The sequence below is a fragment of the Sminthopsis crassicaudata genome, chromosome 3 (genome assembly GCF_048593235.1).
Source record: "Sminthopsis crassicaudata isolate SCR6 chromosome 3, ASM4859323v1, whole genome shotgun sequence".
Lineage (NCBI taxonomy): Eukaryota > Metazoa > Chordata > Mammalia > Dasyuromorphia > Dasyuridae > Sminthopsis > Sminthopsis crassicaudata.
In genome coordinates this window covers 584,523,768-584,542,274 of record NC_133619.1, presented here as the reverse complement: position 1 = coordinate 584,542,274, position 18,507 = coordinate 584,523,768, and the positions used below count along the sequence as shown (strand labels likewise).

Sequence of the window (18,507 nt, the reverse complement as noted above, 5' to 3'; positions counted from 1 at the left end):
TTTCGATCTACCTGGTTTAGGTATCAGTACCATGTCTGTGTCATAAAAGGAGTTTGGTAGGACTCCTTCATCCCCTATTTTTTCAAATAATTTATATAACATTGGGGCTAATTGTTCTTTAAATGTTTGGTAGAATTCACATGTGAATCCATCTGGCCCTGGGGATTTTTTCCTGGGGAGTTGATTAATAGCTTGTTCTATTTCTTTTTCTGAAATGGGACTATTTAAGCAATTTATCTCCTCCTCTGTTAATCTAGGGAGCCTATATTTTTGGAGGAAGTCATCCATTTCACTTAAGTTATCAAATTTATTGGCATAAAGTTGGGCAAAGTAACTCCTTATTATTTCTCTAATTTCCTCTTCATTGGTGGAAAGATCCCCCTTTTCATTTGTAAGACTATCAATTTGATTTTCCTCTTTCTTTTTTTGATCAAATTTACCAAAGGTTTATCTATTTTATTGGCTTTTTCATAAAACCAACTCTTGGTTTTATTTATTAATTCAATAGTTTTTTTACTTTCAATTTTATTGATTTCTCCTTTTAATTTTTGTATTTCAAGTTTAATTTTTGGTTGGGGGTTTATAATTTGGTCTTTTTCTAGCCTTTTAAATTGTAAGCCCAATTCGTTAATCTTCTCTTTCTCAATTTTCTTCAAATAAGCCTCTAAAGATATAAAATTTCCCCTTATTACTGCTTTAGCTGCATCCCAAAGATTTTGATATGATGTCTCATCATTGTTATTATCTTGGGTGAAATTGTTAATTGTTTCTATAATTTGCTCTTTCACCCAGTCATTCTTTAAGATGAGATTATTCAGTTTCCAATTACTTTTTGGTCTATTTACCCCTAACTTTTTACTGAATGTAGCTTTTATTGCATTGTGATCTGAGAAGAAGGCATTTATTATTTCTGCCTTCCTACATTTAATTTTGAGATCTTTATGTCCTAATATATGGTCAATTTTTGTATAGGATCCATGAACTGCTGAGAAGAAAGTATATTCCTTTCTATTGCCATTCAGTTTTCTCCAAAGGTCTATCATACCTAGTTTTTCTAATATTCTATTTACTTTTTTAATTTCTTTCTTGTTTGTTTTGTGGTTTGATTTGTCTAAATCTGAGAGTGCAAGGTTGAGATCTCCCACTATTATAGTTTTACTGTCTATTTCTTCTTGCAGTTCTCTTAACTTTTCCTTTAGAAAGTTAGATGCTATACCACTTGGTGCATATATGTTTAGTATTGATATGGCTTCATTATTTATGCTACCTTTCAGCAGGATATAGTTTCCTTCCTTATCTTTTTTAACGAGATCTACTTCTGCTTTTGCTTGATCTGAGATAAGGATAGCTACCCCTGCTTTTTTGGCTTTACCTGAAGCATAATAGGCTCTGTTCCAACCTTTTACCTTTATTCTGTATGTATCTCCCTGCTTTAAGTGTGTTTCCTGTAGACAACATATTGTAGGGTTCTGCTTTTTGATCCAATCTGCTATCCGTCTCCGTTTGATGGAATCGTTCATCCCATTTACATTTACAGTTAAAATTACTAATTCTGTATTTCCTGCCATCGTATTATCCCCAGATTATGCTTTTTTCCCTTGACCCCCCCTGATCCCCCTCCCCGATATTTAATTTACAGACCCCCCCTTGTGACGCGCAACCCTCCCTCTTTTTTTTTTTTTTTTTAGGATCCCTCCCCCCTCCCTCCAAGTCCCTTCACTTATTCTCCTTTTCCTTTTCCCTTTTCTTCTCCCCCCTTTTAATGAGGTGAGAGAAAATTCTCTGAAAAACAAATATGTTAATTATTTACTCTTTGAGCCTCTCCTGATGAGAGTAAGATTCACACAATGATTCTCCCCCTCACTAAGTTCCCTCAGATATGGTGTATTTTCTATGCCTCTTCCTGGGATGTAGTTTCCCTCTTTTTATCACTCCTTCCCCTTTTTCTGAACCGACCTCCTTCCCTTTACTACACCCCCCTTTTTTTCTTTTATATCAGTAAAATCAAATTATCCTTGAGTATTTTTTATATACCCACAACAGAGTTACAGTTCTCAAGGGTTCTGTGTACCTTTTTCTGTTTCTCTTCAGTCTTGTGGATGTAGATCAAATTTTTTGTTTAAGTCTGGTTTTTTTCTTAGAAACATATAGAATTCCTCTGTTTCATTGAATGACCATCTTCTTCCATGGAAAAAAGATGCTAAACTTAGCTGGGTAGTTCATTCTTGGTTGCAGTCCTTGATCTTTTGCCTTACGGAATACCAGGTTCCAGGCCCTTCTATCTTTTAATGTGGAGGCAGCCAGATCTTGGGTGACCCTTATTGTGGCACCTTGGTATTTAAATTGTTTTTTTCTAGCTGCTTGCAGGATTTTCTCCTTTGTGTGGTAATTCTGCAGCTTAGCCACTATATTTCGTGGTGTTCTTTTTTTAGGGTCTATTTCAGAAGGAGTTCGATGAATTCTTTCCACATCTACTTTCCCTTCTGTTTCTATTATCTCTGGACAGTTCTCTTTGATAATTTCCTGTAAAATAGAATCTAGGCTCTTTTTTTGGTCATAGTTTTCTGGAAGTCCAATGATCCGCAGATTATCTCTCCTAGATCTATTTTCCAGGTCTATAGATTTTCCCAGTAAGTATTTGACGTTGTTCTCCAGCTTCTCATTTTTTTTTTTTTTTTTTTTTTTTTTTTTTTTTTTTGTTTTGTTTGACTGATTCTTGGGTTCTCTGTGAATCATTCATTTCTATTTGTTCCATCCTGACTTTTAAGGAGTTATTTTCTTCTTTCACAGTTTTTAGTTCTTTTTGTAAATGCCCAATTTCGTTTTTAAATGAATTATTTTGCTCTATTGAATTTTTTTCCATTTCCCTAATTTTTTTTTTGAGAATTATTTTCTTTTTCCAATTCAGAAATTCTATTTTCTTGAGACTTTTTTTTTATCTTCTCCAATTCAGAAATCCTACTTTCCTGTGTTTTTTTTATCCTTTTCTAATTCATAAATTTTGTTTCCCTGCATCTCCTGTGAATTCTTTATTTTTTCCAACTCCAATTTCAGGACATTGTTATTCTCTATCATAGCTTCCCTTTCCTTTCCCCATTTTTCTTCAATCTCCCTCAATTTTTTAAGAGTTTCTTCTAGGAGAGAGTTATGTGATGGGGGGCAGGGATCATTCCCCTTTGGGTTGTTATCTGCTGACTCTCTGCTGTTAACTTCCTCGGGGTTGGATACCCGCTCTTTCTCTGTATAGAAGGAATCTATAGTTTTTCTAGCTTTTTTGCTCATATTTAAAAAAAATATTTTGGGGTCTGTTCCTGGGGTAGGAAATTATTTATTTACTTCTTTACCAACTTCCTCCCAGACCGGATGGATGCAGCGGCTCCTGCGCCTGAGCTAAGATAGAGCTCTGGGAGAGAGTTCCCCACCCCCTCCCTGGAAGTGCCTCAGAGGTGATTAGCACTACTGTGCTTCGAGGGCGTAGAATAGTAAAGACAGCACAAAGCCCAGCCTATGTGTCAGGGTGGGGCGTGGATGTCTGCAGCAGGTGACGTGAAAAGCCCCTGTGCTCAAACTGGAAGTGTCTGCCAGAAACTGCGGTCCCTAGTTCAAAGGTTCCGCTTCTCTGGGACTTCCTGGAGCTGAGTTCCACTCCCTCCAGCTAAACTAGGCAGTGTGTGTTGCCTTGGGCCGTATCCACCCACTTGTCAATCTCTTAACTATTCTCAGGAGGTAGCTGAGGCCACACCCCCTGGTGCCGAGATCTGCTGAGTCACCTCCAGGGTCCTGGGAAAATCTAATCTGAGTTTTAAAATATTTTGGCTTTCTCTTCTGAACTGCTAAATAATTAGCAGAGAAGAGCTAACAGCCTGTGCCAGATTCCTTTACCTCAGTGGCTTCTCTGATCCCAGAGCCCTCCCCAGAGCAATGGGCGCAGTATGCGAGCACCCAGCCGTCTGTGCTGGCCTCTCTTCTTCCTCCCCTGTGAACTGACCTTTCCTGTTGAAACTCCAGATTCTCTTCAGCTGGTAAGTCGTGCTTCCAGTCCTTGTGGTATCTATCAGTCCTGAGCTAATTCTGAGACTTAATTTATCTAATTGGTTGCGAGGGAGTGAGGACGTTCACAGAGACGTGTGTTTCTTCTCCGCCATCTTGGCTCCGCCCCCTCAGAATTCTTCAATTTTCTAGATGAAGCACTGAGGTTAATTATTTAGTCTTATTTACATGGATGAATTTTACTAACAGTCCAGGACTCTATCTTTTACATCATGATCAAAATGAAGGGGAGAGACAAACTTTGGCCTGTGTAAGTTCAAAGACTTTTATTGTAATTTCAGGCTGCATGGGAATCATTCTTGAACTCTTGATCGATAAATTCTTCTTTTCTTAGTCTCTTGATTTTCCAACATTCTTTTTAGGAAAAAAATGCCATAACAGCTAAATCTTCCCATTATCCCTTCCCAAGATGCCCTTGGAAAGAAAATCTAACTAAGCTACTTACCTTACTCAGTAGATGATGATAACTGTATTGTAGGCAGTAAGGTAGCACACTGCACAAAGATTTGTAATTGAAATCAGAAACACCTGCGTTTGCAACCTACCTGAGAAATTTAATAACTACACACCACTGAGCAAGTCACTTTGATTCTCTCTTTCTTAGTTTATATCTGTAAAATGAGGCCGTTGATGTTGGTGGCCTCTTTATGGTCTTTTGCATCACAATCTATGATCCTGCAATATTAGCTAATATTTACATGCAACTTTAAGATTTGTCCAGAATTTTATAGCTGATATCTCATTTGAATGTGCTTTTTTGTTATTTTAAAATTTTAATTTAATTTTCATTTCTAAATTAACTTCTTTCTTCCTTACCTTTCTCTACTTTTTCAAAGCACATATAGTCAAACAAAACAAATTCTCACTTTAGCTGCATCCCTCTCCAAGAATGTAAATACTTCAATAAGACTTTGAGTCTATCAGGTTTTTGTCTTAAGCTTACCATGTTTCATCATAAGTTCTCTGGAACAGTGTTTGTCATTTTGTTGATCAAATTCTTCAAAATTGTTCTACTTTACAATTGTATTATTGTACACATTGTTTTCCCAAGTTCTGATCATTTCCCTTTGCATCAACTCATGCCCATTTTATTTTCACAACAATCTTCTAAAGGATGAATTATCATCATTCCCATTTTAAAGATGAAGAAACTGAGGCTGATGAAGTTCAAGTAGTTGGCCTAGGGTTTCATACCTAGTAAATGTATGAGGGAGGATTTAACTGCTCTTCTATCTATTTTCTGCTCATGTATGTTTAATTCATATTTTGCTTGTAATATAGGCAAATGTCAAGGGAAATGCAATAGGAAAAATATATAACATCATAGATTTGTTTGGTAAAAAGGGACTCTGAAAGTCCTATCTTACTTATTTCTTTGTATCTAGATGAAACTATTCCAAAAAATTATAACATCTTGAAACAAGTCAATTTTTGCCTTAAAGATAATCAACAAAACATGATTATATAGCAAAAGCAGCATGAAAAAAAATGAGACCAACATGTTTACTCTTGCGTTATGCTCTCACTGCTCATAGAGAACTTTATCCTGATCTTACTCCAGTATGGGTAAGGATGGAACTTCTCAACCCAGTTCAGTAAAACCACACTCAGAAGATATAAATCATTTTTTGTTGAATATTTGGAAGAGTCGATCTCTAATCTGCTTGGTCCTAACACCATAGATAATGGGGTTAAGGGCAGGTGGGACCACAACATATAAGTTAGCCAAGAGGATATGGATGTAGTGAGGTACATTCTTGCCAAACCTGTGAGTGAGGAAGGAGAATAAGGCTGGAGTATAGAAGGCCAACATAACACAGATGTGGGAGCCACAAGTGTTCATGGCCTTGAGCCGAGCATCTTGGGATGGAAGGTGAAAAACAGCCTGGAGTATCCTGATGTAGGAAACACCAATAAGAATCACATCCATAAATACTATCCAAATAACAACCAAACCATAAATAATATTGACTTTGATGCTGGAACAAGCCAACTTGGCAATGCCCATGTGTTCACAGTAGGTGTGAGGAATGTGATGGGAATTGCAGAATGGCAGCCTCAAAACAAGATAAATCAAGGGAAGAATGAAAGTCAGAGACTTGATTATAATGGCCCCTGCAATTGCTCCAATGGTCTTATTGGTCAGGATGGTGGTATATTTTAAAGGATGGCAGATGGCTACATAACGATCAAAAGCCATGGCCAAAAGCACTGCTGACTCCATGATGGTGAAGTTGTGAGCAAAGAACATTTGGGCAACACAGCCTGCCAAACTTATTTCTCTCAAATGAAACCAGAATATCCCCAGCATCTTGGGGATGGTGGCTGTTGACAGGCCAAGGTCAATTGCAGCTAACATAGCCAGGAAATAGAACATGGGTTGGTGAAGATTCTTCTCCGTTTGTATTACAAACAGAATGGTGCAGTTTCCTAAAAGTGCAATTAGGTACACAGAACCAAAAGGGAAGCCAATCCAAATATGGGCAGCTTCCAGCCCTGGAATACCAATTAGAATGAAGGAGGAAGGTTGGGTGTGAGTATTATTATGAGGGGACATCCTGCCAAACTTTGGTGTCTTTCTTATTGATGAGCTGACCTGGAAGGAAAAATAAATACACATAAATAAAAATACAAAAGTTTATATATATATATATATATATATATATATATATATATATATATATTCAAAGCTTAGATTTGGATCATTACATAGAAACAAGTGATAACATTTCCCTCTCATTTTTTATTTCTAAGGAAAAAGGCTCTGAAGACCTATATTACTAGCTTTAATCTAGATATTTTAAAGGTACCTTTCTTCTGTCTCCCATGGAATAGATACTTCTATAGGGAATAATTAAAGAAAACTAAGGATAATAATCTCTTACATTTTATTGAGAAGTATCTGTTGATATCATGAGAGTGACTCAAGTTTCTGTAGAAGAGGGTATACATAAATGACAGAAACTTCAGTAATATCCACCTTTCTTTAAGGAAGTCAAACCTGACTCCCTAAGGACTCAGAAAAAGAAACCAGGAAGACAACAGTGAGTCTTGAAAGATGAGAGAAGTAAAAGAGGGGAAGAGAGAGGAGTTAGTGAACACTGTCAGATGATACTATAAGGACAAGGAAGATAAGGGTTCTAAAAATCATAGGTTTTGCTGTGCATAGCCTTTGATCCAGCAGTGTTACTATTGGGCTTATATCCCAGAGAGATGTTTAAGAATGGAAAGGGACCTGTATGTGCAAGAATGTTTGTGGTAGCTCTCTTTGTAGTGGCCAGAAACTGGAAACTGAGTGGATGCCCATCAATTGGAAAATGGCTGAATAAATTGTGGTATATGAATATTATGGAATATTATTGTTCTATAAGAAATGACCTGCAGGATGATTTCAGAAAAGCCTGGGGAGACTTACATGAACTGATGCTGAGTGAAATGAGCAGGACCAGGAGATCATCATATATTTCAACAACAATACTATATGATGATCAATTCTGATGGACGTGACTCTCTTCAACAATGAGATGATCCAAATCAGTTCCAATAGAGCAGTAATGAATTGAACCAGCTACACCCAGTAAAAGAACTCTGGGAAATGAGTATGAACCATTTCATGAAATTCCCAATCCCTCTATTTTTGTACGCATGCATTTTTTATTTCCTTCACAGACTAATTGTACACTATTTCAAAGTCCAATTCTTTTTGTACAGCAAAATAACTGTATGGACATGTATACATATATTGTATTTAACTTATACTTTAAAATATTTAGCATATATTGGTCAACCTTCCATCTGGGGGAGGGGGTAGGGTGAAGGAGGGGAAAAATAGAACAAAAGGTTTTGCAATTGTCAATGCTGAAAAATTACCCATGCATATATCTTGTAACTAAAAAGCTATAGTAATAAAAAAAATCATAGTGTTTGGTAATTAGAACGTTGCTAATCTTTGGGGTGAATGATTTTAATAAATATGTGGCAATAGTGTGAATTCAAAAAATTGAAAAGGAAATGGGTGTTAAGACACTGGATATATAAAAGCAATTTATTCAGGATTAAATGTAAAGGAATCAGTTGTGATTGATAGCTAGAGTGGTTAGAATAGGAAAAGGAAATTTTGTGGGAATTAAGGAATTCTGGTCATAGTATTATAAATTTAGAGCTGAAAATGGAACTTTGAGACCAGATGGTTCAACCCTTAAATTTTACAGATAAGGAAATTGAGAACCAAAAATATTAGAACTTGCTTAAAGTTCACATAAAAATTGTATTTAAACCAACTGTTTATTCTGACTTTCAATCCAGGTTTTATTCTCTTAGATTTTTGATTTATACATAATTCATGCTTTGGTGCTGTATCTAACATAGACTTCCTCTGTATGTATTAGATGCAGTCTAGGCACTCTTCTTGATTTTATCCAGGGAGTCAATATGTGTGTATACAAATGCATGCACATACACATGTGTGTATTTACATATAGATATGTATCTATTATATATAACAACCTATATGCAAATATACAGATAGAATTTATATTTTGTAAATAGACATATTCACCATATCTGGAACTAGAGTACCATGTTAAAACTTGGCTCTGGCACTTACTTTTCATGTGACTTTAGCAACTCAATGAGACTCAATTCACCTGAAAAATTGAGAGGGGAGATTAGATTATTTTTGAGATATATTTCATCTCTAAATGTATGATCCCATGAAATTCCTGTATGAGAAGCCTCCCTGTTCTTTGTCAAGCTAATACTTGTAATTTTCCCCTTTATTCCAGCTATCATCACAAGGAAGGGCAGAAGGAAAAAAGGAGAAAGAAAGAAAAAACAAAGGAAGGAAGAGGGAAGAAAGGAAGAAAGAAGAAAAGATAGAAGTAAGGATATTTAAGAGGGCTCAAATTGCTAATCATAAGCCCATCTTATCATCTCTATGAAAGCTTTCTAAGAGTGGTGTAGGCTCAGTTATTTTCAGCAATGCAAATATTTAAGGACAATACCAAAAATTTAATGATGAATCATACTATCTGCCTCCAAAAGTGAACTGATTTTTATCGAATATGGAGTGAAGCATGTTATTTTCACTTTCTTTCATTTATTTTTAAAGAGTTTTCTTATAAAAATGACTAATATGAAAATGTTTCACATGCATAAATTGAATGTAAAGTGAATGGAGGAAGGGAAATTGTTTGAAACTCAAAACTTTAATTTACATGTTAAAAATAGGGGGAAAATAATGATCTAGGCATGCAGTATGGTCAATTATATGTGTGTGTATTTATTACAATGTGTGTTTACACATATAACCATATATATGCCTATATATCTACATATTATTCCTCATTTTAAATTAAAAAAAAACTGAACAATTATTGGAATCAAATTTTTAAGCTATCCCAAGAGTTGAACTGAGACTTTCTTTATTCATTCTCCCAACATAACTTTTCAATTCATGTCCTCAATGGTATTTTTCCAAATCTCAATTCATTTTGGCTTAATCTTTTCTGGATGACCTCCAGAAAAACAAAACCAAAAGATCATTGACTATATGATTTGAAGAGGATTCCTGAAAGGCAGAACCAAGATGGTAAAGAGTAGACATATTTTTATCTGAGCTTCTAGTAGTATTTCTCAGATCAACACCAGATTAAGCCTCTGAACTGGTAAATGACAGAATGCACAAATATTTGGAGTGTAATAAATTTCCAACAGAAGATACTTTGAAAGAACTTCAGTAAAGTTCTGTTACCATTCAGCAGGGAAGGTGGGGAGGCGGATAAGTGCAGATGAGTGTGGGCAGAGAGCCAAGATATTGTGGCATACATCCTTTGGGAAATCCACTGGGACACTCTTAGGCTACTCTGTCCTGATTATAACCAGTGGATCAGCAGATTAACTTTGAGACATCCAAAGCAAATACAAAAGGCAATTACTGAGTCTCTAAGCCCCAGAAAAAAAAAGCCTAATAAGCACTAGAAATCAGTCAACATTACTAGCTCCAGGGCAACCTAAAGTAGTTGTCATACCTTTGCCCTAAAAGCAGATCTCAACCTTTAAAAAATGAGCAAAAAAGCAAAAAGAACTCTGACCATAGATAGCTTTCATGGAGAAAGAGAAGAACAAATCTTAAACTCTGAGAATCTTACAGACAAATCATCTCCAGATGAAGCCCAAAGGATAATATGAGTTGGTCTCCATTTCACAAGGCTCTCTTGGATGAATTCAAAAAGGATCTTAAAAGATAGTTAGAAGAAAAATGGGGAAAGGAAATGAGAACTTTAGAAGAAACTTTGGAAAAGGAAAAACAGAAATTATCTGAAGAAAACTCTTTAAAAATGGATTTGATGAAATGGAAAAAGCATATAACTCCTTACAAAATATACATGAAAAAGAAGCCAATTCATTGAAAAACAGAATTTGTGAAAAGGAAAAAATTGCAATGAACAAAACACATCATTTAAAAGTTTAATTGGCCAAATTCAAAAGGACATTAAAAAAAGCCAACTGAATAAAATAATTAACTAAAAATTACAATTGAACAAGTAGAAGTGAACCACTCAATGAAACTTCAAGAATAAGTCAAACAAAGCCAAAAAATGAAAAAAAAATAGAAGAAAATGCAAAACACATCATTGGAAAACAACTGACCTTGAAAATGTATGTAGGAGAGACAAAGAAAAAAAATTTTAGACTTCCTGAAAACCATGATGAAAAAAAAAAAGAGCCTAGACATCATCTTTCAGGAAATCATTAAGAAAAACTGCCCTGATGTCCTAGAACCAAAGGGCAAAATAGACATTGAAAGAACTCACTGATGACCTCTTGAAAGAGAACCCAAAATGAAAAATCCATAAAACATTATAGCTAAATTTCAGAATTTTCAAATCAAGAAGAAAAATATTGCAAGCAGCAAGAAAGAAAAAAAAAATCAGATTTTGAGGAGCCACAATCAGGATTATCCAGGACAGCAGCTTACATTTTAAAGGATTGAAGGGCCTGGAATCTGATGTTATAAAAAGCAAAAGAACTTGAATTCCAGCAAGAATCAACTATTCAGCAAAACTGAACATTATCTTTCAGGGAAAAATGGACATTCAATGAAACAGGTAATTTTCATTTATTTCTGATGAAAACACCAGAAATGAATAGAAAATTTGATCTTCAAACACAGAACTCAAGAGAAGCATAAAAAGGTAAAAAGAAAAGAAAAAAAAATAACTTTCTTTGAAAAATCAAAAAGCTTATATCCCTATATGGAAACATGATATATTTTGAGATCTGAATCTCTGTTATGGGTATAATTAGAGAATGCAAATATAATTTGATTTTATTGTAATGATATAAAAAAACAGATGAAGAAAGGTAATTCTATTGGAAGAAAAGGAAAATAGAGCTAAAATGAGGTAAATTACATCTCATGAAAAGGCTAAAAAAGACCTGTTGAATTTGAGGGAAAGGAGAGGGATAAGCATTGTGTAAATCTTACTCTCATTAGATTTGGCTCAAAGAGAGCGTATCAGACACATTTAGCTTTATAGTGAAACTTGTTTATCCTATAGAGAAGTAGGAGGCAAAAAGAGGAACGGAAAGAGGGAGAGTAAAAGCAGTGAGAATAGAAGTTGAAGGAGAAAGGTATAAAAGAGGAGAAATATTTGAGAGAGGGGGTGGTCAGAATCAAAATACTAGGGAGAAGGGAAAGGAAGAAAGGAAAGAGAAAAGTATAACTGGGGGAAAACAAGATGGCAGGAAATACAGAGTTAGTTATTTTAACAGTGAATGTGAATGGGATGACCTCTCCCATAAAACAAAATGGATAGCAGACTGGATTAAAAGCTAGCATCCTACAATTTGTTCCCCAAAACATATTTAAAGCAGAGTGATACATTAAGAATAAAGGTAAAAGGCTGAAGCATAATCTATTATGCTTCAGCTGAAGTAAAAAATGCAGGGGTAGTAATCATGATCTCAGATCAAGCAAACACAAAAATAGATCTAATTAAAAGAGATAAGGAAGGAAACTACATCATGCTAAAAGTTGCCATCGATAATGAAGCAATATCAATACTAAACATATATGCATGAAAATGGTATAGCATCCATATTCCTAGAGGAGAAATTAAGAGAATTGAAAGAAGAAACAAACAGTAAAACTATATTAATTGGGTAACTCTACCTTGTTCTTTCAGAACTAGATAATTTGAACCACAAAATAATATAGGAAAGAAGGTAAGGAAGTAAACTGAATTCTAGAAACATTAGATATGATAGACCTTTGGAGAAAATTTAATGGAGACAGAAAAAATATACTTTTTTTTCTGAACCATACATGGAACCTATACAAAACCTGACCATTTATCAGGGCATAAAAACCTCAAAATTAAATTCAGAAAGACAGAAAAAGTAAGTGTTTTTTCAGATCATGATACAATAAAAATTATATGCAATAAAAGGCCAGGGGAGAATAGACCAAAATTAATTGGAAATTAAACAATTTAATCCTAAAATTATGTGGATGAAATAATAAATTATAGACACAATCAATAATTTCATTCAAGAGAATGACAATAATATGAGATCAATTTATCAATTTGGTGTTGGTACTGAAAGCAGGTAGGGTGAAAACAGAGAAAGAAAATAGACCAATTTTCCTAATGAATATTCACTCAAAAATTTTAAATAAAATATTAGCAAAGAGATTATAGAAAATCACCCCCAGGATAATATACCATGACCAAGTAAGATTTATACCAGGAATGCAGGGCTGGTTCAATATTAGGAAAACTATTAGCATAATTGACTATATCAATAACCAAACTAACAAAAATTATATGATTATCTCAATAGATGCAGAAAAAGCATTTGATAAAATCTAATACCCATTCCTGTTAAAGACACTAAAGAATATGGGAATAAATGGACTTTTCCTTAAAATGATCAGTAGCATCTATTTAAAACCATCAGCAGGCATCATATGTAATGGGAACAAATTAGAACCATCCCAATAATATCAGGGGTGAAAGAAGGTTGCCCACTATCACCATTACTATTTAATAGAAATGCTATATTTGGCAATGAGAAGAAAAATAGATTAAAGGAATTAGGATAGATAATGAGGAAACCAAATTATTACTCTTTGCTGGTGATATGATGGTATACTTAGAGAATTCTAGAGAATTATCTAGGTCACCATTGGAAACAATTCACAACTTTAGTAAAGTGACAGAGAACACAATAAATCCACATTAGTCATTAGTGTTTTTCTATATTACCAACATAGTCCAGATGCAAGACATACAAAGAGAAATTCCATTTAAGATAATTGTAGATAATACAAAGTATTTCAGAGTCTGTCAAGGCAAAGTCAGGAGCTATATTACCTCAATTACAAAACACTTTCCACACAAATAAATTCAGATCTAGTCAATTGGAAATGTATCAAGTGCTCATAGGTAGGCTGATCAAATATAATAAAAATTACAATAATACCTAAATTAATCTGCTTCTTCAATGCCATATCAAACTCCGAGGAAATTATTTTACAAATCTAGAAAAAAAATAAAATCAAGTTCATATGGAAGAACAAAAGATCAAGTAGTAATTGATTAATGAAAAAATACGAATGTACCAGACCTAAAACTATATTAGAAAGCAATGGTAATCAAAACCATTTATTATTAGCTAAGAAATAGAGTGGTTTTAATTTCTAAATAGAATTAGATTCACAGGACAAAATAATCAATGACTATAATAATCTTGGGTTTGATAAACCCAAAGACCTCAGCTTTTGGTATAAGAATTCACTATTTGACAAAAATTATTGGGAAATTTGGAAATTAGCATGGCAGAAATTAGACATTGGCCCATACATAATGCCCTATACTAAGATAAGGTTTAAATGGTTCACGATTTAGATGTAAAAAGTGATATTATAAGCAAATTAGAAGAACAAAGGATAGTCTATCTCTCAGATCTGTGGAGAAGGATGGAATTTGTGCCCAAAGAAGAACTTGAGTATATTATTAAATATGAAACAGATAATTTTGATTGTATTAAGTTAAAAAGTTTTTGTAAAAATAAAACTAATGCAGGCAAGATTAGAAGGGAAGAAATAAACTGAGAAAAAATTTACATTACAAAGTTCTGATAAAGGCCTAATTTCTAAAATATATAGAAAATTGACTCAAATTTATAAGAATTCAAGCCATTCTCCAATTGATAAATGGTCAAAGGATATTAACAGATAATTTTCAGATGAAGAAATTAAAACCATTTCTAGATATATGAAAAAGGTGTTCTAAATCACTATTTATTAGAGAAATGCAAATTGACAACTTTGTAGTACCACTATACACCTATAAGATTTGCTAAGGTGACAAGAAAAGATAATGATTAATGTTGGAGGAAATATGAGAAAATTGGGACACTAATACATTGTTGGTGGAATTGTGACCTGATGTAACCGTTCTGGAGAGCAATCAAACTTTGCGTACCCTTTGATCCAGCTGTGTTTCTAGTGGACTTATATCCCAAAGAAATCATAAAGGAGGAAAAGGGACCCACATGTGCAAAATGTTTGTGGCAGCCCTTTTTGTAATAGCAAGAAACTGGAAAATGGGTGGATGCCTATAAGTTGGAAAATGGTTGAATTATGGTATATGAATATTATGGAATGTTTTTGTCGCATAAAAATGATCAACAAGATGATTTCAGAGAGGCCTGGAGAGACTTACATGAACTGATGTTAAGTGAAATGAGAAGAACCAGGAGATCATTGCAAGTGCCAACAAAAACATTATACAAAGATCAATTATGATGGTCATGGCTATTTTCAACAATGAAATTATTCAGGCTAGTTACAATGATCTTACAATGAAGAGAGCCATCTACACCCAGACAGAAAACTGTGGGAACTGAATGTGGATCATAACCTAGCATTTTTGTTTTTTGTGGTTGTTTGCCTGTATTTTCTTTCTAATTTTTTTTTCTTTTTGATCTTATTTTTCCTGTGTAGCATGATAATTGCATAAATATGTATACATATATTGGATTTAAAATATGTTTTTAAGCTTAACATCTTTTGAATTACCATCTAGGGAAATGGGTGGGGAGAAAGGGATTATAATTTGGAACATAAATTTTTGCAAGGGTCAATGTTCAAAAATTATCCATGCATATGCTTTAAAAATAAAAAGATTTTATTAAAAAAGATGATTCCTTAATGCCTTTAATTATTATTTACTTCCCCCATCTGCGTTATTCTGAATTATAAATTCTAGGAAGATCACTTGTCTAGAAGTAAAACAAATGGACTAGCTACTATCTAGATTTGAAAACTTAAAATAACTTTTGTATTCATCCCTTCCTTTTCTATTTAGTAGACATCACACTAGTATTGAGTGTTACTCTTATCTGCCTGTAATATTGTAAAATCTCATAAAAGATTTTCATAACTTCAAGTTCTCCTCATTCCAAACCATCTTTCATGATATTGAAAAATTGAGATTTTCTTATGCATATGTCTGATGATATAATACATTTTTTCTGAGTTGTTCATCCCCCTGGTCATATATTAAATAAAACGCAAAATCCTCTGCCTGAAATTAGTGGTCCTTCAAAATCTAACATCATTGTCCCCCTTTCATCCTCATCTCATATTCCTACTCAAACTCAATGCTACATCAAAATTGGTTTGCTTTCTGTTCATCATCAATTATCTGCTTCCTCCCCCCATCACATCTTAAATATGCTCTTCTTTTATTTGGAAATGATTTTCCTTGCTCACTCATTTGGATGTTATGCCCAACTTCTGGAAATACCTCCCAGTAGCATTGTCACTTCCAAACAATATATAGAAAATCAAAATAAGTTAGTGATAAGATTTCCTATACATCCAGTCTGGGGTCTGCTGAAGGTAATGCAGAAAGTAGAGAAAGAAAAGAATTAGAATGAGGAAGTATTAGCAAAAGAAGAAGGGAGAAAGGAGATTGGAGAGAGAAAAAAATGAACAAGAAGAAATGATAGAGAAGAGAAAAACTAAAATAAATCACAGAAATAAAGGACAAAAGGAAGAAATTGAAAAAGAGAGTAAAAGAGAAAAAGAGTGAAAAAAAGACTAGGAAGAAGTGGGGCAAAAGGAAAAAAAAGAAGAAACTTAAGAAAGCTGGAGAAAAAAGTATAGAATAAAATTGAAAATTGGCTAAAATGAAGAAGAAAAAAGAAGAGAAGGAAAAGAAACTAGAAGTCTCTAATAATTATAACAGCAGAAGGAAGAAATTGCTGTAGAATTTGAATTTAGAATAGCTAGTTTTATTTTTCTCCAATAAAAAAGGGAGTTGTAAAAGTCCATGGTGAGGAGTAATGATAAAGCAAGAATGAAGAGGTTAGCACAAAGATACAATTCAAGCATTGACTTACCAGTTCACCTATTTCTCTGTGAGCCAAGTGTCTGGGAATATTTATATCTGACTTGCTTACTTGCATTTCTCTTGTCTGTTGCTCATGCTGCACATCAGCCAATAACAGGAAACCCATGGGCACATTATTATACCTAGAACCATTGAGAATAGAAATAGGAGCTAATTCTTTGATAATTGGTTTAAAAGAAATGAAACCCATTTATAGTTAACCTTGTCTAGCTACGGAAGAATAGCTACTCATTTTGAATTCCACTGGGGAATCTGAAAAAAAAATTATTTATGGATTGTAGCTGCAGTTGCAAATGGAAGTACTGAATCTACTCCCTGCTAAAATATTTCCTTGATTCTACAACCAATTCATCAATAGTCATCTTTCACTGATATGTACATATATCCTTGCTATCACATGAATGCATTTACTGAATTCTTATATGTATCATAACTGTATGTACTTCATATTATTTTCACTAGGTTTTAGTATAATATGTTTATAAGTAACTTAGGGTCAGAAATTCTGTCAATTTTTATGTTTCCCTAGAAACTAGACTGGTGTTTTCCACATAGTGTCACTTAAATTTCTAAAAGTTAGACTGGCTTCCTTAAAAAAATTAGTAGAATACAAATTCACTGAGGCCAAGAACTCTTTGTACCCCCAGATCCTAGTTGAGTTACTGGGTCATAATACCTTATACTAATTGTTTTAGTTAAATTAAACTGAATGTAATATATAAATAGTGCTGGATTTGATATCAAGAAATCTTTGTTATCTTTAACTCAACTCTCCAAATTTATAGAAGTTTCTTATGTTCACTTTCATATCTGATATCCTTGTGTCTGGGTAGTCTTCTATGCTTCTCCCTGCTTCAGTCCCATGCCTATGACCTTATATTTTTTCCAACAGATGCAGAGTTTTAAGAAAATAATATCAGGGCTTCTACCCCCCTTAGGAAACAAACTATTAAAATCTGAAACTGAGGTACCCTCTTTAGACTAGTAGTTTACACTTTTTGTAGTAGCAAAGCAATGGAAACAAAATTTATATCCATCAATTGGAGAATGACTAAATAAATTGTGGAACATGAATGCATTATAATATTATTTCATTAGAAGAAACTATAAATACAAGTTCAAAGGAGTAGTGGAGATATAAACTTATACAAAATAAGGTAACAAGAACCAGGAAAACAATGTCCACAATTACTATAGTAACTTAAGGAGGCAAACAACAAAATAAAACTGAGTTCTGAAAAATTATAATTTCCATGCTTGATCTCATAGAAGTGTAAAAAGAGAAAGGGAACTTATATTTATTAACTGCCTTGTATGTATCAGGTCTCAAGCTAAGGATTTTATCATTGAAATTACAATTGTAATTTATTATAGTTGTTTTAGGTTTACAAATATTATATCATTTGATCCTCACAACAAAACTGGTGGTTCACAAAATTCCCATTTTGTGAATGAGGAAGGTATAGCAGGCCCAGTGACTCGTGCAGGTTCACAGAATTAGGCAGTATCTGAAGCTAGATTTGAATTCAGTTATTCCTGATTCTAGATGCAGTGCTTGATCCATTGCACCATCTAATTACCTATATTCAATACTGTTATTTTTGAAAAAATAAATGCTCAGATGATTTCAGATAGGTTTGGAAAGGAGAACATGAACTGATGCTAAGTGAAATGTGCAGAACCAGGACATCATTGTAAATGGCAAGAAGAAGATTATAGAATGATCAGCTCTAATGGATGTGACTCCAACAATGAGATAATTCAGGCCAGCTTCAATGATCTTGTGATGAAGTGAAGTATCTAAACCCAAAGACCGGGCTGGAAATTGAATGTGGATCACAATATAGCATTTTTGTTTATTTTGTTGTTGTTTCCTTGCATTTTATTTTCTTTCTCATTTTTTTCCTTTTTGAATTCATTTTTCTTGTAAAGCAAGATAATTATATAAATATATATGCATATATTGGATTTACATAATTTTATTTTTTACTGTGTTTAACATAGATTACTTGTCATTTAGGGGAAGAGG

At 33.8% G+C, this 18,507-nt stretch overlaps 1 protein-coding gene across 1 annotated transcript; it reads right to left on the bottom strand.

Annotated features, from left to right (window-relative positions):
* Positions 1–5,671: 5,671 nt before the first annotated feature.
* LOC141559950 (olfactory receptor 52E4-like) lies at positions 5,672–6,607 on the bottom strand. The gene has a single exon (XM_074297605.1). The coding sequence runs from the start codon at positions 6,605–6,607 to the stop codon at positions 5,672–5,674; it is 936 nt and encodes a 311-aa protein (XP_074153706.1).
* Between the last annotated feature and the right edge of the window lie 11,900 nt (positions 6,608–18,507).

What these genes read in the sequence shown, in the direction of transcription:
- LOC141559950 (XM_074297605.1), bottom strand. Translation starts at nt 6,607, where the DNA reads ATGTCCCCTCATAATAATACTCACACCCAACCTTCCTCCTTCATTCTA.